The 21,627-nt window shown below is 44.2% G+C and overlaps 1 protein-coding gene across 1 annotated transcript in view; it reads right to left on the bottom strand.

Annotated features, from left to right (window-relative positions):
* The window catches only part of TM9SF3 (transmembrane 9 superfamily member 3), a 113,582-nt gene that overhangs the window by 29,984 nt on the left and 61,971 nt on the right, over positions 1-21,627 (bottom strand). The window contains exons 8-10 of the mRNA XM_033942269.1: positions 9,204-9,298; positions 4,894-5,024; positions 242-381 (exon numbers count right to left, since the gene is read on the bottom strand). Of these exons, the coding sequence (XP_033798160.1) occupies positions 242-381; positions 4,894-5,024; positions 9,204-9,298 (366 nt within the window). The remainder of the gene's footprint in view (positions 1-241; positions 382-4,893; positions 5,025-9,203; positions 9,299-21,627) is intronic.

Here is a 21,627-nt window from a genome sequence, read left to right as displayed (position 1 = left end):
TGTCACGAGTCAAGGAAAAACTTACTCCTGCTCCATCAGCAACTCCATTTTAGATTACAGAACTGTCAAATGAGCTAAACTGAGAAGCAAGTGATGTAGCAACAGAGTATAGGCTCTGTTTCTCTCATTATTTAGTGCTATAATTTAACCAATTAAATCTTCAATGCCATCTCAGCCTCGATGGCTAGTGAAATGGGCTAGACCAGCTATTTCTCAATGCACAAAAACAGACAATAGTTACCATTTCTTTTCTGGAATAGGTCGAGGAACAGCATTGACACGACAAGGAAAGTTGGGCTGCCCCGACAGGTTTCTGCCCAGAATTGTCCCAACAAGATTCAATGGAAGAATAACAAAGAAACAAATACAACATACAGCAACCTATAAACAAGGAATAATAATGAGTTTAGAAGGGGGACAACCATAAAATATTTGAATTTAATAGCATTAGTAATCACGAGCAATCTGTCTTGTAAAGTAATAGTAGAAAAATTAACACCCTCAGTCTTACGTTATATACAACTTTTTTTTTAATGAAAAACTGGTTTTAGAGCCATTTCATTTCCAGACAAGAATGTTCTTCAGGGTTAAAGCATAACTAAAACAGTTTTATATACCATCCAAATCAACCAGAACTCTCCATAGTGACTCTACTACCAACCCATTAGCGTCATATTCATAATGTAAATCAAGATTTACTTTATTCAAATTTCTTAGTGCATCATACTTTCTATATTTTAGCTCACTAGAAAGCAATGTTGTTTACCTTCAAATGGGGTTCTCTGTAGATAGGGCAATGCATTCACACTAAACTAAGTTCCCACACTGCCTCAGTTTCTCTCATCCTCTGTAGTCCATAATAAAGCTAAAGCTAAATAGGAACTTTTATTTTTTTAAGGAAATGGGGCAGAGGTGAGTATGGCTGTATTTCCCTGCTGTCTACAGAGAATCCGTACCAAAGAGTCCAGGTCCTCATCAAGAGGAAACTGTTCCCCATAAAAAAATCATCGTCCTAAGAGACACTCGGCCGCTTAGACAAGAGAGGAGGAGGCAGAGACGAAAACAGCACTAAGGGGGGCCAAATCGGAGTAGACGCAGAGGGAACCCCCCTGCCCACCGGGGCAGAAGCAAGACCCCTGGCCCCCTGAAGATAAGCCTTACATGAGGCAAAAACAAAATCAGAGGAATGACCCCAATGGGATTCACTGCCAAAGCAGAGGACCCAGCAGAAACCTGTCCCTGTCTCTCCAATACAGGGGGAAGGCCACCTGAGGCTGCAGACAAAATGCTGACAATCTCCACTTCCCCCTGCTCTCTGCTGCCCAGACTGATCTCTGCTGCCCCGACTCTGGATCTCTGCCGCCCTACCTGCTGTGCGAGCCCACGGGTTTAAAGCAGGGCTGCACTATGGTGTGTTCCAGAACACACCGCAGTGCAGCCCCGTTTAAAACCCGTGGGTTCACACTGCAGGGAAGGTGGAGGAGAGCAGGAGAGTCGGGGCGGGTTAAGGCCTAGTAGGATTTACATTTTCTGGCTGATTGACCCCTCTCCCTGCCTGCAAAAGTGTCTTCCTTGCATGGAGAGAGCATGCGCAGACCATCGACAAGCAAAGAGATGGTCTGCGTATGCGTCGGGATTACTCAGTAGCGATCCCTGTGGTCGGTGGGGGACATTCCTCCAATCGCCCCCATTTAAATATTCTCTCTTCATGAATTGGTCAGCCTGCTGCAGATCAGCCATGGAGAGGCAGGTTAGTGAATCTAGCCCTATGTCTTTTGATCTTTTGAGCCAAACTTCTATCCAATATCCAAAAGATCATCTCCTATACAGGGTATGTTAGAGAGTCAATCTTGTACACTGACTTCTATGTCTGAAATTCTCAGCCAAGCTTGTCTACGCATGGCAACAGAGACTGCCAAGATACAAGAGTATGTCAAAAGCATCAAAAGTGGAATGTACCATGTATTTTCTAGTCTCTAGGAGATCTATGGTCAGATGCTGGCAATCATTCAGATTTTCTGATGTTATATATGGATCAAAAGATTATTGACGAGTAATTTCATATAAAATAATAGAAGTTGTAGTTTAATATTCTATTATGTGGAATCTTTGAACACTCTGTGCCCAAACTTATTTAGTGTTCTGTTTTCTCTGCCTGGTAAAGTACTTGCATAAGTTTGGGAACTATTAGCTGCAGCGATAGATCCCACCATCCCCAGATCCACCATCTCTCCTTTTCTCTATACTAACCTTTCATCCAGCATTTCTCCCTTCTTCTCCACCACTCCAAGGTCTATCATCTCTCCCTTTCTCTTCCCAACTGTCCTCCTAACCAGTGTCCCTATCTGCTTTCCTGCACACTACCCCCTAGGGTCCAACTTCTCTTCCTTTCTTTTCCCTCCCTCCATCCCATTGTCCACCATCTCTATCCCTCTCCTCTGTTTTCAGACCCATTATTTCTTCCCCTCCACCTCCCTCCATCAGTCCGGCATATGCTCCTCTCTGGACCCTCCCTCCGTGTACTTCTAATAGCTACACTAGGGCCCCCCCAAAGGTCAGCATGCTTCCCCCTTCTCTCCACCATCATCCAGCGTCCCCTTGGTCTCATTTTAAAAACTAATTACAACCTGCAGAAGATCGCCAGGGCACTTTCCCTCTGCCGTGGTCTGTCTCAGACTAAAACAGGACTTTAGGACAGAGGAGGGGTGGGACTGCGGCAGAGGGAAAGTGCACCAGAGATCCTCCACAGGCCATAGTTTTTAAAGTGAGACCAGGAGGCGAATCAGGCAGCACTAACTTGCGGGTCCAGCCAGATTCCCTTTCTCCCTGCTACTGGCACAAACCTTGCAGAGTGAGCCATTGAATACAGGCTCTCTCGACAATGCTCGTGGCCTTCCCTCTGCCGGGCTCCTCCTTATGATGCAACTTCCTTTCTTTGCAAAAAAAGGAAGCTGTGCCATAAGGAGGAGCCTGGCAGAGGGAAGGCTATAAGCATCATTGAGAGAGTCTGTTTAGAGATCAGCTCGCTCTGCAAGATGTTTGCTAACGGCAGGGAGGGAAGCCTGCTGGAGCTACCGGATCCACAAGTGAGGGGGGTGGGCTGGAGCCGCTGGACCCATGAGCGAGGGGGAGGAGGGGGCTGGAGTCACCTGACCCACAAGGAGAGGGCCTGGAACCAAGTTCCCCTGATGCAGGTGTCAATGTCGTCTGAACCAGTGTCGATCGACGGTGTTGAAGCTGATCCAAAAAATTTTTTCAAACTGCAATTTCCTGACCTTAAGCGACCTCTTCTGCAACTGAGAAAAGAGCATGCAAGAAGTATCCCAATGTTGAGGACCTAGACACTGGTTACACTAGTTATGTGGATCTTTGTCTGTAAGGAAAAATCGCTGATGTGAGATCAAAGACTCAATGGTCCAGGGAGATCAAGTAGGTAGTAATCCGAAAATGAGTAGGTAGTAATCCGAAAATGAGTAGTCATTCCTGGCCTGAGAAGAAGTTGAAAAGTGCCCGCAGACTCAAAACTAAAAGTAATTAAAATTAAAAATTTTTATATGTAATAAAGGAAAACAGAAATAAATGAAAAAATGATGGGAAGGCACAAAATATATACAGAAAATACATGTACAAAATACGTGCATATAGAGAACTCTGCGGAAAACTAAGAACTGATGGTCCCGCAAGCCTAGAACATTTTTTTTCCTTTTTAACTGCATTTATATTTGATTTCTATGTCTATTTTCTCCTTATCACAGGTGATTAGAAATAGTATTATGTAACACGAACTATGAAGAGTTCTTGTTGGTCTGAATAGTATATAAAAGGCTGCAATTTTGCAAGACTGGTCTAGAAACAAAAAAGCTGTTATAAAATAAATTTTTCCATTCATAAAAAGGCACGTATATAAAATATATCTAATCAAATATGCTGATTTTATCCAGTATCTTCTGCATCTCATTTGGATTATAAAAATAAATCACTTATTTCATTTACCTTCTACTACAAAATTATCTTTATCAACAGAAAACATATCTTCTGAACAAAATGTGCATTCCTCATTTACAGAAATACAAACCACAGAATTACTTTCCAGGTTAGAGCAGCAGTACAATGATAACTGGATCAGAGGAAATTCCTTGCTGCTTTTCAGCATATAATTACTGCAATATACTAAAGTATCTCTAGTCACTTCTCAGTTTTAAATCCATCACCTGCAAACATGCTAGATACTGCTTGTAACACATATCTTCATCATCTGTTCCCATACCCTATACAATTTAATACTGCATGTATTTATACCACATGCTTCTCTTAATCCTGAGGTGATACTGTGTATTTATTTAAAAAGCACAGAATGGTTTATAATTCAATATTTCAGAGATAGGCACAGGGCTAATAAGCAGACTATAGTTGTGAGACCAATACATGCAATTTTTACACTCTTAAGAATAACAAGCTCAGTTATTGAAAACCAGCTCATAACTGATATTGGGATGAAGCCCAGAGGGCTATATGCTTTCCATTCCCCATTAGAGAGAGAATCATCTCTAGAATGTTTAGGTAAAATGTATAACTAAAACAAAAACGGGGGAAAAATACCTTTTCTATTGGACTAACTTAATGTAGTTTATGATTAGCTTTCAAAGGATATTTTAGGATGTTTTAGAAAGCAACACATTTTTGTATTTAAGCTTAAATGAGATGTTCTCTTTTTTCTTGAATATTATCATAATTATGCAACAAGCCGCAGATACAGTCAGTCATACAGAAATCTGCGATTAAACTAAAGTATAGGAAGAGAAGCAAGAGCCCGCTGCTTTTCTGCTCTTTATTACTACCATACATTTCCCAGTTGTCCTCTGGAAGCTAGCCTCTTCCTAGCCTTTCACTCACCATGGTTCCAAAGGGAATGGCCCTGGAAGCATGATAATAGATTGCAATGAAGTTTATGAAGAAGGCAGTGCCGCACACCATAGCAGGGATGAGGAAAGCACCAACAAACATCTGCTTAATCCACCTTCTTCCTGTGGGACAACATAAAACAAGTTAGGCTTTCCATGCTTTTCATTTGTTGATATTTTTGTAATCATCATATGCAAAAAATAGCTCACATGAACAAAAGATATTTTTGCTTATCTCAACACCTCCATTCTTCATCAGCTCAGTTTTTATGAATTAAAGTCATGCATAAAGGTGTAGTCCAACTTCATCCACCCAATTTTTTATAAACATAATCTTTGTCATTTCAGAAAATATCTTTTTTACTGAAAGTCATAATCTGAACTATGTTTGCTAGGTACATATCTCAATAGAGCTGAAACGCGGAGGAGTAGAAAAACGCTCTCACAGAAGAAGCCTCAAAGGAATAGTTATCAGAAGTAGGTTCCTATTTTGTTTACCTTGTTAGCAGAACCTTAGTTTTATAACTCATAATATAATGTAGTTGATGTCTTAATTGTTAAACCACCCAAACCCTTTGATATTTGGAGGGTTACAAATGAATAAAATAGAATAGAATGCATAAAAAAAAATCAGCTTTCCAGGCCATAACACTTTATTCAACTCATTGCCTCATAATTCAACAGATTTCTATTAAACTATTATTGTCCTATTATCTTTCCACACTCTTCCTCTCCTTTTCCAAATCTCCCCACTCTCCCTTTCTTTACCCATTGCAATTTCATTGCTTTAGCATCTTAAGAGAATCTTTTTCCTCATTCATTTGAGCAGGAATGGTGTTCAATGCTTAGTACTGTCATATAAGGACCATTTAAAATGAAATCCACTATGTACCTTTTCCAACAGGTGCCATCTCTGCACCTAGAACAAAGCAGTTGATTGGTGCAGTGGCCCAATGAAATTCATGAAAAACATTTTTTTTCTTTTTAAGACAAGTACATCTTGAAAGAGAAACAAGTTTCCCAACAGGACAAGAACAGCTCTATATAAGTGGAGGTGTGGCCTAGTGGTTAGAACTGCTTTCTCAGCACCTTGAGGTTGTGATTTCTATCCCAGCCTGCTCCATGTGACTCTGGCCAAGTCACTTAATCCCTCCATTACCCCAGGTACCACAGATTGTGAGCCCGCTGGGACAGTTGGGAGAATACTGAAGAGTATCTGATTATTATTCAGTGTATTGTAAACCGCTTTGGGAGAATCTCTTCATGAACAAGGTGGTTAATAAATCCCAATAAATATTGGGCTGTCTTTTGGGTCTATGACACAGAATGCTACATAAACTCTTTGAGACAGAAGTGGCAGAATTTCTCTGTTTGGATATTGTGGGGATAGAAATTTAAAAACTTGGTTTCTCTCACATAACCAGTAGAAGAAAGGTAGAGTTTATGCCCCATGTACAAGTCATTGGTGAGGTCCCACTTGGAGTACTGTATTCAGTACTGGAGGTCATAACTTGCTATGGATGTGAAGCAGTCCAGAGGAAGGCAATAAAAATGATATTGCGCCAAAAGTTGTACAAAGAAGAGACTAAAGACAGAGAACAGAAGGGACAGAGGAGATGATACAGATATTATGGTTGTCCAGAAAAGACTAAAGTTGGAAAAACTGTGCAAAATTGAAGTTTTTTACATGGATTTGATTGTGCTTGGTCAGAAAATAATTACATTTTTTTAAAGCCCATCTTGGGGTCTCTCAAAGCCACTGATTATATAAAGTTCAGATTTTCTTAAAATTTGCTATTATTTTTGCTTAATAGAGCAAATTTCTTGGCATTGTAGATATATTTGTAGCTATATTGTAGTATGTTTTCACACTCAGTAATGATACATTGATAAAAAAGAGAATATGTATTTACCCTGGTAAACTCTATTCCTCCAATCCCCCCAAGGGCCAACAGGCATCCAAGAATCAACTTGGAGAAGCATAAACAGACTGAAACAGTAGACAGGCGCAGGAAGGTCTGGGCAGGAGTCTAGAATGTCTAATCTATCTACTGGAAAAGAGCTTACCGGGGAAAGTACATAATCTCTTTTTCCTGTGCAACCAAACATCTGCTTCCAGTGCAATAGGTTATACCGGGCCATGGTACGCCCCACCTGGAATACTGTGTCCAACACTGGTTGCCGTACTTGAAAAAGGACATAGTACTACTCGAAAGGGTCCAGAGAAGAGCAACAAAAATGGTTAAGGGATTGGGGGAGTTGCCGTACAACGAGAGGCTAGAGAAACTGGGCCTCTTTTCCCTTGAGAAGAGAAGACTGAGAGGGCACATGATCAAAACATTCAAGATATTGAAGAAATTGACTTAGTAGAGAAAGAGAGACTGTTCACCCTCTGCAAGGTGAAGAGAATGAGAGGGCACTCGCTAAAATTAGAAGGGAAAAGATTCTGTACAAATGTAAGGAAGTTCTTCACCCAGAGTGTAGTAAAAATCTGGAACGCTCTTTCAGAGGCTGTTATAAGGGAAAGCACCCTTCAGGGATTCAAGAAAAGGTTGGATAAGTTCCTACTGGAACATAACATACGCAGGTAAGTCTAGACTCAAATAGGGCACTGGTCTTTGACCTAAGGGCTGCCGCGTGAGCGGACTGCTGGGCACGATGGACCATTGGTCTGACCCAGCAGCAGCAAATCTTATGTTCTTATGGGACGTACAAAAGCAGTCCCCAAAAAGCTAGGGCGCCTTGCTGCGCTGACCCTTAAGACCAAGGACACCAAGGCAGATTCCTGTCTTGCCACCACAACCATTGTGGGAAACTCGGCAAACATGGGAAGAAAATACCACATTGCCGCCCTGCAAACTACCACAGGGGAGACAACTCCAGCTGCAGCCCACAAAGCCGCCATATTCCTGGTAGAATGCGCCTTGACGGAAACAGGGGACTGTTTCCCAGAAAGAATGTAGGATGATGAAATGGCCATGAGCCATGAAAACTAGAGCGACCAGAACACCTGAAGGGTTTGAGTCTGCTATCAGACAGAGTCTTAGGGTGACAGTCCATCACTGAATCCATGAGGCTGTCCAGATCTTTGCCAAACAATAGCTGTTCCTTAAAAGGCTGAGCGCAGTTGGCCCCTCCTTTTTTAAGGAGGAGCTCTGGTAGATGACATCGGGGGTGGGCGGAGCTCCCTCTCACCGATGTCCCTTGCTCTCTCCTGCCTTCTCTTGCTCCTTCTTCCCCTCTGCTGTTCTCTTCTCTACATTACATATGCCATACCTGTGCTGGAATTTATCAAACCACCCTTTACTGGCCTGATTGTGACTTTCCCTTTTCTTCAAGTTATCAAACAAAGACTTTGCCTTTCCACTTATCAAAAGTCTATAGGAATTCTCTTATAGCAATCCTGCACTCACATAAATGCTGCAGTTTCCACACAAGAGAGAGAAAGCTATCTCGCACAATATGTAATGTCTTCACACCTGCAGGTGTAGCTGCAGCAACAGCTTCATGGATTGGCTTTTCCTTCTTCTTTATGTACCTAACAGATTCATTAATACCACAATGCCGAGCAACAACGGAGACTGACTTTATTCTACAAAGCATATCCAATAATTTAACCTTTTCTGGTAAGGGCTTTACTTTTTTTTCCCTCTTGGGAACACTAGGAGCCTTATACTTTGAAGCCATACTGCGAATATGGAGAGAGACCTGACTTGGTCCTGAAGGAGAGGCAATACCAGATATGGGTAGTGTGTATATCTGGTGTAGCTGCTGCAAAACATACATTCACACTCTTCTCCGATGATAGTGTTTGTTAAACTCTTCTCTCTGCACCCCTTTCTCTGACGCTGCCATTTACCCGACCACACTAACAAAAAGCAGAGTTTTTTCTCAGCACTCCAAAATGTTGTCATTTTTTTTTTTTTTGGGGGGGGGGGCGGAGTCAGCAAGATGAAAACCACAAATAATCAAAGTCACGAGTGCCGAACCCACAAATATGGAGGGAGAAGTGTAATAATACTCCAAGCCATAGAAAAAGAAAAGGTTTTCTTCTGCTACACCAGTAATTCCTATAGTGCTAGTAGATTTAAAAAATGAACAGCCACTGCTTCATGGAGATTATAACCTGTGCCTTCACAGCACATACCTTCACTAGATGTAAATTTTGACAAATGGTCATGACTAAGAGCAGCAATACTGCTTTATTAATGAAAATATTTAAAAACACTGGATATAGAGCAGAGTTGCCTTATTTACATGTCAAGAAGCAAAAGATAAATATTTTCAAACATAAAATGTTACCTCCTTGTCTTGCATAAAGACTTCCTCCAAAATATCCATTCACAGGTGATGTAGCAGCATAGACAAATATAGCAGTGCTAAGCATGGATCCTCTCCTGAAACAAAAGCAGAAACAGCATAATACCCTGCCCAAAAAAACCCAACTAGATAAAAAAATGTGTAAAGTAGTTAAATAGTGAATACGTATTCCAATGTAAATCATATGTTTAAACATTACAAGTTTCCAGGATTTCTAAGGTCAAATTGCCGTAGAACCCAATTTAGTTGTTCTGAAAGCTCACAAAAGTATTATAAACTCAGGTACTTTATAGATCTTGAACAGCATCTTAACCAGAAAATTTAGAATGCATCTGTTTACCTTGAATCACACTTCTGAAAACTGATGTAAAGAAAAATTAAAAATGGAAAACTCTTGGAAAGTAGTAGGATAGCTGCCTGAATCAGGGAAAATTTTTTTGATTTGATCTGACCTATTGAATCGATTTTTCGATTCGATTTTCCTGCCCAATCTGGTGGGGTTTTTCCTGGCGGGTTTATTTTGTGACCTTTCCACCCCCTCCCCAACCCCACGCTGACGCTGTGGTGTAAACAAAAAAGTCGTTTCCTTTTTCTGTTAGGTCCTAGTTCATGCTCGCTAACACCAGCTCTGGCAGGATGCACATTTCAAATCTGACATATTGTAATCAAGGAAAAAAATAATTTTATTTTCTATGAAATCGATGAAGAAATGGAAGCCGAGATGAAGCGAGAATGCAAAAGCGGTAACACAGTTATTATGGGAGACTTCAACTACCCTGGGATAGACTGGAGTCTTGGAAGCTCAAGATGCGCTAGGGAGACAGACTTTCTGGAGACTGTACAAGATTGCTTCTTGGAGCAGCTTGTTAGAGAACCGACGAGAGGAAATGCCACTCTGGATCTAATCCTAAATGGGCTAAAGGGACCTGCAAAGGAAGTGGAAGTAGTGGGACCGTTGGGAAACAGCGATCATAATATGAAAGGAAAGAGAACCATAGCGACAACTTTTAACTTCAGGAAGGGAAACTACGAAGCAATGGGAAGAATGGTAAAGAAGAAACTTAAGAACACTTCCAAAAAATGGCATACGGTAGAACATGCCTGGTCCTTTTTCAAGGACACGGTGAGCGAGGCGCAAAATCTGTATATCCCCAGATTCAGAAAAGGGTGCAACAAGAGTTGAACAAAAGACCCGGCGTGGATAACTAAAATAGTGAAGGAAGCGATAGGCAATAAGAAAAACTCATTCAGAAAATGGAAAAAGGACAAATCTGAGGGAAACTGGAAAGAGCACAGAAAGTATCAAAAAGAATGTCACCGTGTGGTTCGAAAAGCCAAAAAAGAGTATGAAGAGAGGCTAGCCAGGGAAGCACGAAATTTCAAGCCGTTCTTTAGATATATTAAAGGGAAACAGCCGGCTAGGGAGGAGGTGGGACCACTGGACGACGGAGACCGGAAGGGAGCGGTGAGGGAAGAGAAAGAGGTCGCAGAAAGACTTAACAGGTTCTTTTCGTCTGTATTTACAAGCGAAGACACAGCCAACATACCGGAACCTGAACAAATCTTCAAGAGAAATCAAGCACAGAAGTTAACATCCATGGAAGTGAGCCTTGATGATGTACGCAGGCAGATAGAAAAACTAAAAACTGACAAATCGCCGGGTCCGGATGGAATCCATCCAAGGGTTCTGAAGGAACTAAAGGAGGAAATAGCGGAACTACTGCAGCAAATTTGCAACCTATCTCTGAAAACAGGTGTGATTCCGGAGGATTGGAAGATAGCCAACGTTACGCCCATCTTTAAAAAGGGATCAAGAGGTGACCCGGGAAACTACAGACCGGTGAGTCTGACCTCAGTTCCGGGGAAAATGGCGGAAGCACTGATAAAAGAAAACATCAATGAACATTTTGAAAGAAACGAACTTCTGATAACCAGCCAACATGGTTTCTGCAGGGGAAGGTCATGCCTGACTAACTTACTGCACTTCTTCGAAGGAATTAACAAACAGATGGACAGAGGAGACCCCATAGACATCATATACCTAGATTTCCAGAAAGCCTTTGACAAGGTGCCTCATGAACGTCTACTCAGGAAACTGAAGAACCATGGGGTGGACGGAGACGTGCATAGATGGATCGGAAATTGGTTAGAAGGTAGGAAACAGAGGGTAGGGGTGAAGGGCCACTACTCAGACTGGAGAAAGGTCACGAGTGGTGTTCCGCAGGGCTCGGTGCTCGGGCCACTGCTTTTTAACGTATTCATAAATGATCTAGAAACAGGGACGAAGTGTGAGATAATAAAATTTGCAGACGACACCAAACTATTTAGTGGAGCTCGGACAAAGGAGGACTGCGAAGAATTGCAAAGAGACTTGGACAAACTAGGGGAATGGGTGGAGAGATGGCAGATGAAATTCAATGTTGAGAAGTGTAAAGTTTTGCATGTGGGAAGCAAAAACCCGAGGTATAATTATGCAATGGGAGGGATGTTATTGAATGAGAGTACCCAAGAAAGGGACTTGGGGGTGATGGTGGACATGACAATGAAGCCGACAGCACAGTGTGCAGCGGCTGCTAAGAGAGCGAATAGAATGCTAGGTATAATCAAGAAGGGTATTACAACTAGAACGAAAGAAGTTATCCTGCCGCTGTATCAGGCAATGGTGCGTCCACATCTTGAGTACTGCGTCCAGTATTGGTCACCGTACCTTAAGAAGGATATGGCATTACTCGAGAGAGTTCAGAGGAGAGCGACAAGACTGATTAAGGGGATGGAAAGCCTTTCATATGCTGAGAGATTGAATAAACTGGGACTCTTTTCCCTGGAAAAGAGAAGATTAAGAGGGGATATGATAGAGACTTACAAGATCATGAAGGGCATAGAGAGAGTAGAGAGGGACAGATTCTTCAAACTTTCAGAAAATAAAAAAAACAAGAGGGCATTCGGAAAAGTTGAAAGGGGGCAAATTCAAAACAAATGCTAGGAAGTTCTTCTTTACACAACGTGTGGTGGACACCTGGAATGCAATTCCAGAGGACGTTATAGGGCAGAGTACGGTACTGGGGTTTAAGAAAGGATTGGACAAATTCCTGCTGGAAAAGGGGATAGAGGGGTATAGATAGAAATTTACTGCACAGGTCTTGAACCTGTTGGGCCGCCGCGTGAGCGGACTGCTGGGCGCGATGGACCTCAGGTTTGACCCAGCGGAGGCATTTCTTATGTTCTTATGTTTTTATTTTACCTTCTGCTACCATATCCAACATTTGTTTCTTTCCCACTATCTACCATCTCTCTAGCCTTTCTGCCCCTCCCCCTCTTCAACCTCACGTTGACACTGTGGTATATACCAGTTTTCTTCAACCTTTTTACACCTATGAACCTGCAGAAATAAAAATTATTTTGTGGACGGCACCTACAAAGACTGAGATAAAAAAAAAACGTCTCCGTGAGCTCGGTCCCTGCAAACTATCTGATCCCATCCGCACAGGCCTCAAATAGTTATGATTTGATATTGAACGTATTTTATTAAAGTATAAAAAGAAACAATATTCTGTATAATTGTCATTTTATAAATACAAATAATACAGAGCAAGGATCAACAAACCCCCTGTCTCCCCTCCTCTTCACATATATCCCCTCTACTATCAAGAAAACTGAATAAGCCAAATTATTACAGAATGCTACAAAGAAACATCATGCTAACAGAATACCGCAGTCACACATGATGGGAATAGTGTTAGTGAAGTGCCCCCTGGTCAGAGAGAGCCCTAAGCCAGCTGTAAGCTAAAGAAGCACTGCCTGGGCTTTGCAGTCCTCGGTTATGTTTAACACCAGCTCTAGCAGGATACATATTTCAGATCTGATATATTCTCCACCTTAAAATTTTATTGATTTTATGAACAAAATAAAACAGTCAAATTACAGAAGTAAAAAGTACAAAGGTCCATGAGAAAGAGTACAGCAACCTAACAAAATAGGTAATGTACAACCAATATTCTACTTCTGAAAAACCCATGATTAATCAACCAAAACTACGAAGAGGAACAGGGGAAGAGCAGCTCTCAGTACTTGTCTGCAGTAGTGTTAGCGCAGCGATTCACTTCGGCAGCCTTGGGGCTTTTGATGGGTTGCACCCGCCTCTGAAGAAAAGAGGAAGTTGCATCATCAGAGGCGGCCAGTGACTCATCAAAAGCCCCAAGGCTGCCGAAGTGAATCGCTGTGCTGTTGCTACAGGCAAGTACTGAGAGCGGAGGGGAGGAAACCTTGATCTCACCGGCAAGAAATTTTTGCACATCAATCTTGCCGGCCCTGCACAAACTGGCAGGAAATTTCTGAAGACCAGCATCAGTCCATGGACTGGCAGTTGAAGAACACTGGTGTAAACAAAAAAAAGTTTTCTCCTCTCTCTGTTAGGTCCTAACTCATCTCGCTAACACCAGCTCTGGCAGGATACACATTTCAAATCTGACATATTGTAATCACAGAAAAAAAAAAATTTTATTTTCTAATTTATCTTCCATTGCCATATCCAACATTTGTTTCTTTCCCACTGTTTACCATCTCTCTCTCTCTCTCTTTTGTGCCCTGGGTAAAACATCACTATTCCCCTCCATGCAGCATCTTTCCACTCCTCCCTCCATTATCACGTGCAACATTTCTTTCTTCCCATGCACCAACTCTCCTTTCCCTCCACCCTATATCCAACATTTCTCCATCTCTCTTCTCCATGCATGTCCCTCTCCCTTCCACCATATGCAGGATTTTTCCTTCTCACCCCTCACTACCTCTTCTCTCCCATCCTCTCCTCCACCCCAACAATACTTCCTCTCTTCTCTCTACCCCTAGGTGTAGCATCTTTCCTCCCCTCCCATCTCCCTGAGCAGCAACTTTCTTCTCCTCCTACCCATTCCCCTGTGTAGCATCTCCCCATCCCTCTGTGCAGCAGTACCCCCACCGACTCTCCCATTGCGAGATCTGACATACCCCTGAGGTCTCCTAAAGCAGCAGCGGTGGATGGTCAGCAATAGCATCTCTCTGAACAGGTTACTTGTGGCCTGCCCTGCTAGGGCTTCCCTCTGCCACATCATCAGTGACACAGCAGAGGGAAGCTCCTGTGAGGCAGGCCACAGAGCAGCCTGTTCAAAGCAATGCCGCTGCTGACCATTCACCGCTGCTGCTGCTTTAGGAGGTCTCAAAATTATGTCAGATCTCACCAGGGGGTGTGTTGGTTGCTGAATTGGTGTGTCCAATTTTCTCAGACAACGAATCGATTCACTGAAGTGAATTGGGCAGCACTAATAGCCACTGCTATCGCTGGAATCCATAATGCATGATCCAACTAGGAGAGACACACATGGAATTAGACTCCACAGAGAACCCCTATCCAAAAGAGGGGGGGGGAACAAACAAGCTCATTTAACTTCATACCAGCAATTCCCAAACTGTGGGCTGCAACTCCAAATAAGGTCACACACATGGAAAAATAATACAGCTGACACCTCGTGGTTAGCTGAGGTACACAGCCAGCCACATGCATACAGTGCTGAGCAGGAATATAGTTGCTCCCTAGTGCTGTCCCCCCGCCCTTTCATCATATCTGCTGCTAGCAACTCAGAGGACTGAAAAGCAAGGAGGAGGTACTGACATTCACTACCACTGCCAGCCTGGGTCTGCTCTGCTTTTCCCTCATCACCAATTGCTGTTAATTTAGGTCTCCTCTTACTCTTTTCAATGCCAATTACTGCCACCAGCCCGCACTTCCTCTCCTCTCTCACAGCTGATCACTTCCACTAGCTCAGACCTACTGCTCCTCCTCTATCTCCTTGTCCATAATGATACTGGCATCCACTGGCCAAGAGAGAGATTGCCCAAGTCATCTCTCTTCTGACAGCTCTGATAGGGCAGAGTGGGACAATTTTTGAAGGGACTCGTTGGAAGAGTTTCAAATTGACAGGAGGGCAATAGAAAGAGAACTTGAGCTTAGGAAAAAGAAGTATGTCATCCTGGGAGGCAGAGAAAGTAGATGAGCCTGGTGGAAATGAACCTAGGGGAGAGAAACTAAGAGTAGATGAGTCTTGAGTGAGTGAAACAAAAGGGAATGAACTTATCATGGTGGCCAAGAGAGGGGAACTGAGTTTGCAGAGGTGAGCACTAGTGATCTGTTAGATGCATCTGCACAGAAGACAAAAAACAATTAAATGTATGAATCTTTATGCTTAAAAATGAAATCTTTTCATTACCAAGAGTACTTGCACCTTTCTGGCCAAAGGAAATTTTGTTATTTAAAATAGAATTCAAATCATGATCATGGAACTCTCTTCCTATAGATCTGAGATTGAAGCCTCATTGAAAAATTTACGGTTTCCCTTAAAACATATTTAGATAGTCATTCGATATTAAGGGTTAGATATTTACTTTTTCTTTTAGTTTGTTCATATTCACACCAGAGCAGGTGGATTTTCACTTCAGGCTTCTCAGGCTATATCAGTTTAGTCTTTACTGAAGAACTGTTGTGCTATTTATAACCCTATACTTTGGTGTCACTTATTACTGTACTACATGGTCGAGCATCTTGGCTGTGTGTATTTTTCCAGTTAGATTAATTTAAAAAAAGTAAGTCACCTTAATATCACAAATTGAAAAGGCAGTATAAAACTGACAGACAGAAATCAAGCAATAAATCAATCTCCTGCCTTTCTTTCCTATGAATATGGACTAGTGATCAAAAGCATTTATGATGCTGATAGTAAGTGCTAATCACTTAGATGCTGATTTTTTTGAAAACCTGTTGATATAGCACAGTTACTTACCGTAACAGGTGTTATCCAGGGACAGCAGGCAGATATTCTTGACTGATGGGTGACGGCACCGACGGAGCCCCGGTACGGACAATTTTAGAATGATTGCACTCTAAGAACTTGGAAAGTTCTAGCAGGCTGCACCGCGCACGCGCGAGTGCCTTCCCGCCCGATGGAGGCGCGCGGTCCCCAGTTAGGATAAGTCAGCTAAGAAGCCTACCCGGGGAGGAGGGTGGGACGCAAGAATATCTGCCTGCTGTCCCTGGATAACACCTGTTACGGTAAGTAACTGTGCTTTATCCCAGGACAAGCAGGCAGCATATTCTTGACTGATGGGTGACCTCCAAGCTAACAAAAAGAGGGATGGAGGGAAGGTTGGCCATTAGGAAAACAAATTGGCCGAAGTGTCCATCCCGTCTGGAGAAAGCATCCAGACAATAGTGAGATGTAAAAGTATGAACTGAGGACCAAGTAGCAGCCTTGCAGATTTCCTCAATAGGAGTGGAGCGGAGGAAAGCTACAGATGCTGCCATAGCTCGAACTCTATGGGCCGTGACAGAACCTTCCAGTGTCAGTCCGGTCTGAGCATAACAGAATGAAATGCACGCTGCAAGCCAATTTGACAACGTACGTTTAGAAACAGGATGTCCCAATTTATTCGGATCAAAGGACAGAAAGAGTTGGGGAGTTGATCTGTGGGGCTTAGTACGCTCTAAATAGTAAGCTAGAGCCCGCTTACAGTCCAAAGTATGCAGAGCCTGTTCTCCAGAATGAGAGTGAGGTTTCGGAAAGAAGACAGGCAGAACAATGGATTGGTTGAGATGGAATTCAGAGACAACCTTAGGGAGAAACTTTGGATGCGTACGCAGAACCACCTTGTCATGATGAAAGAATGTAAAAGGTGGATCAGCAACTAGTGCATGTAGCTCACTGGCAGAGGTAAGAGCAATAAGGAAAAGTACCTTCCAAGTGAGAAACTTGAAAGGAGCGGTAGCCAAAGGTTCAAAAGGAGGCTTCATTAAGGCGGAAAGAACCACATTGAGATCCCAGATTACAGGAGGGGCTTTGAGAGGTTGTTTCACATTGAAAAGACCCCGCATGAACCTGGACACCAAGGGATGAGCCGAGAGAAGTTTTCCATGAACTGGCTCATGAAAAGCAGCAATAGCACTGAGGTGGACTCTGATGGAAGTAGACTTGAGGCCAGAGTCAGACAAAGAAAGAAGATAATCTAATAAGGTCTCCACTGCAAGGGAAGTGGGATCATGATGATGAAGAAGACACCAGGAAGAAAACCGTGTCCACTTCTGATGGTAACATTGCAGAGTGGCCGGTTTCCTGGAGGCATCCAGAATGGAACGAACGGGCTGAGACAAAAGAGTATCATGAGAAGTCAGCCCGAGAGAAACCAAGCTGTCAGGTGCAGAGACGGAAGGTTGGGATGCAGAAGGGTCTCCTGATGTTGCGTAAGCAGAGAAGGAAACAGTGGAAGAAGAAAAGGCTCCCTGGAACTGAGCTGAAGTAGAAGGGAGAACCAATGTTGTCTGGGCCACCATGGAGCAATCAGAATCATGGTGGCTCGTTCCCTCTTGAGCTTGAACAAGGTTCGTAACATGAGAGGCAGAGGAGGGAAAGCGTACAGGAACAGATTGGACCAATCGAGGAGAAATGCATCCGCTGCCAGACGGTGAGGAGAGTAGAGTCTGGAGCAGAATAGGGGCAGCTGGTGATTGTGAGGAGCTGCAAAGAGGTCTATCTGAGGAGTGCCCCACTGAGCGAAGATGGACTGTAGAGTTACAGGATCGAGTGTCCACTCGTGAGGTTGGAGAATTCTGCTGAGCTTGTCCGCTAAGGAATTCTGTTCTCCCTGAATGTAGATAGCTTTCAGGAATAGTTGGTGATCTGTGGCCCAAGCCCAAATCTTCTGGGCTTCCTGGCACAAGAGGCGAGAGCCTGTCCCACCCTGCTTGTTGATGTAGTACATTGCAACTTGATTGTCTGTGCACAGCAGGAGGACCTGAGGAAAGAGAAGATGTTGGAAGGCCTTGAGGGCATAAAACATTGCTCTGAGTTCCAGGAAATTGATGTGATGTTTCATTTCCTGGGCTGTCCAAAGTCCTTGAGTTTGGAATTCGTTCAAATGAGCTCCCCAGGCATAAGGGGAGGTGTCGGTGGTGATGACAAGTTGATGAGGAGGTAGATGAAACAGAAGACCTCTGGAGAGATTTGAGGATATCAACCACCATTGTAGAGACTGACGAAGAGATGATGTCACAGATATGTGTCGTGAGCAAGGATCTGTTGCTTGGGACCACTGGGTAGCTAGGGTCCATTGAGGAGTGTGCAGGTGAAGACGTGCGAGGGGTGTGACATGAACTGTGGAGGCCATGTGACCCAAGAGTATCATCATTTGCTTGGCCGAGATGGAACGTTGTGGAAGCATCTGCTGACATAGAGATTGAAGAGTTTGAAGACGGTTGGATGGCAGGAATGCTCTCATGAGGACTGTGTCCAGCACCGCTCCAATGAATTGAAGTCTCTGAGTGGGGATGAGATGAGATTTGGGTAGATTGATCTCGAACCCCAGAAGCTGTAGAAACAGGATGGTTTGGTTAGTGGCCAGGAGCACTGTTTGAGATGAATTGGCCTTGATTAACCAATCGTCCAGATAAGGAAAGACTTGAAGGTGGTGAGAGCGTAGAAAGGCAGCCACCACAATGAGACATTTGGTGAACACTCTTGGAGAGGAGGCAAGACCGAAGGGCAGCACCTTGTATTGGTAATGACAATGATTGATCATGAAGCGGAGGTACTGTCTGGAGGCCAGATTGACCGGAATGTGAGTGTATGCCTCTTTGAGATCGAGGGAGCATAGCCAGTTGCTTTGAAGGAGAAGAGGATAAAGAGTTGCCAGAGAAAGCATCTTGAATTTCTCTTTGACCAAGCATTTGTTGAGATCGCGAAGATCTAGGATGGGTCTGAGATCCCCTGTTTTTTTGGGGATCAGAAAATAACGGGAGTAGAATCCCTGCCCCTTCTGATCTAGAGGAACTTCCTCTATGGCATTGAGGAGGAGGAGGGATTGAACCTCCTGAAGAAGGAGAGAAGACTGAGAGGTGTTCAAAGCAGACTTTCTTGGCAGACTTTGTGCAGGACGTGTCTGAAAGTTGAGAGAGTAGCCGTGGCGGATGATGTTGAGGACCCACTGATCCGATGTGATGTTCTCCCAACTGCTGGTGTAACAAGAAAGACGTCCTCCTATGGGTCGAGGGAGATGGGCAGATGGTGGAATACTGGCTATGCTTTGGAGAACCACGTCAAAAGGGTTGGGTAGACTTTTGTGGTGGAGGAGGCTTCACCTGTTGCTGCTGGGCTGGCCTAGGTGGTTGTCGCTGTTGTTGGCGCTGACGTCTAGGCTGTTGAGTAGCTGGTGGCAAGGGGCGGGCAGCATAGCGGCGCTGGTAGGCAGATTGTTGGCGAAAAGGCCGAGCAGGTGGAGTCTTTTTCTTAGTCTTCAGGAGAGTATCCCACGGAGTCTCATGGGCAGACAGCTTTTGTGTAGTGGAATCCATGGACTCTCCAAAGAGCTCATCACCCAAGCAGGGAGCATTTGCTAGGCGGTCCTGATGATTTACATCGAGCTCTGAGACTCTGAGCCATGCCAACCGACACATGGCAACAGATATAGCCGTAGCCCTAGAAGTCAATTCAAAAGTGTCATAAATTGAACTAACTAGGAATTTCCGTAACTGGAGAAGAGAGGAAGAACAGGCATGAAAAGCAGATTTCTTGCGGTCAGGGAGGTACTTTTCAAAAGCAGCCATATTTTGAATGAGGTGCTTTAAATAAAATGAAAAATGGAAAGCGTAGTTCCCTGACCTATTGGCTAACATGGCATTCTGATACAAACGTTTGCCAAATTTGTCCATGGCTTTTCCTTCTCTGCCAGGAGGGACTGAGGCATATACACTAGCTCCCGCTGATTTCTTAAGTGTGGATTCTACCAAAAGAGACTCATGCGGGAGCTGAGGTTTGTCAAAACCAGGGATAGGGATAACCTTGTATAAGGAGTCCAATTTACGAGGAGCTCCTGGTACAGTTAGGGGAGTCTCTAAATTTTTAAAGAAAGTCTCTCGTAAGATGTCATGGAGAGGAAGTTTGAGAAATTCCCTTGGAGGCTGGTCAAAGTCCAGAGCATCAAGGAATGCTTTGGATTTCTTCGATTCAGCCTCCAAGGGAATAGAAAGAGATTCACACATCTCTTTTAAGAAAGAAGTAAAAGATGTGGAATCATGTTTAGAAGAGGGATCAGCAACAAGTTGATCCTCTTCATCAGAGGAACACTCATCCTCAGACAGAAAGGGCTCTTCAGAATCACCCCACAAATCAGGGTCCCGAATCTGAGAGCCACGGTCTCGAGACTCCGGAGTGGAGGGTTCCAGGTGTCGGGTTTTGCGCGCCGACTTACCCGACCTCATAGATACGGTACCAGGAGATGTGACCTGCTGCGTTGGTACCGAGGTCTGCACCGCCTGGTGTTGAGCTCTCGGTTCCGGTGCTAAGATTGGCATCGAAGTCGAGGAAGCAGTGTGACCCGGTACCGACAAAGTGGATGCCGATAAAAGAGGGCGCTCCACTGTCGGTACCGGTGGCTCAGACCGGACAGGGACTGGAAGGCTCGGTGTCAAAAGTGCGGGAAGGAGTTGTTGCAACTGCTCCTTAAGTTGCACTTGCAGGACAGCAGCAATCTGCTCGTCCAGCGAAGGCACCGGTACCGCCTTTTTCTTCTGCGGTACCTGTGGTGCCGCTCTACGCTCCGAGGATGAGGACCCCGATGTCGAGGGGCTCACCTCAATAGGAGCGGAGCGCTTCCGTGGACGCCTCGAGGTCGGCAGGATTGGACTCGCTGCTACTGAGACCGGAGGACGCTCCAACGGGGAAGGCTTCTTAGCCGGCTTACCTGCAGGGTGTGACGCTGGTGCGGTATTGCGCGGTGTCGACGAAGTAGGTGCCGACTGAGATGGGGCCGATGTCGGTGCTGGTGCTGCGGAATCAGACATCTCGGCGCCGAATAACAACCGCTGTTGGATCTGGCGATTTTTTAGAGTTCTCTTCTTTAAAGTCGCGCAGCGGGTGCAGGTGGACGCTCGATGGTCAGGACCAAGACACTGCAGACACCAGTTGTGCGGGTCTGTCAGTGAAATTGGTCGAGCGCACCGCTGGCACTTTTTAAACCCAGGTTGAGGGGGCATGAAAGTGAAAACGGCTTCTGCCAAATCGAAGGCCGAGGCCTCGATGATGGCAACAGGCCCCGCCGGGGCGAAGCGAAAGAAATGAAGAAAAAAATGAAAGTATTTTTTTTTTTTTTTAAACTAAAGAAAAGAAAAGAAATAAAGAAAACTTTATTTCCAAAAGGGGTTTACGCGAGCGGAAAGGGCAATTACAAAAAACTCTTTCAATGGCCATTGAAAGAAACGCGTCTTCTTAGCTCCGCGGAAACTAAGAAATTGGGGACCGCGCGCCTCCGTCGGGCGGGAAGGCACTCGCGCGTGCGCGGTGCGGCCTGCTAGAACTTTCCAAGTTCTTAGAGTGCAATCACTCTAAAATTG

The sequence above is a fragment of the Geotrypetes seraphini genome, chromosome 4 (genome assembly GCF_902459505.1).
Source record: "Geotrypetes seraphini chromosome 4, aGeoSer1.1, whole genome shotgun sequence".
NCBI lineage: Eukaryota > Metazoa > Chordata > Amphibia > Gymnophiona > Dermophiidae > Geotrypetes > Geotrypetes seraphini.
This window is presented reverse-complemented; position numbering and strand designations above follow the sequence as displayed.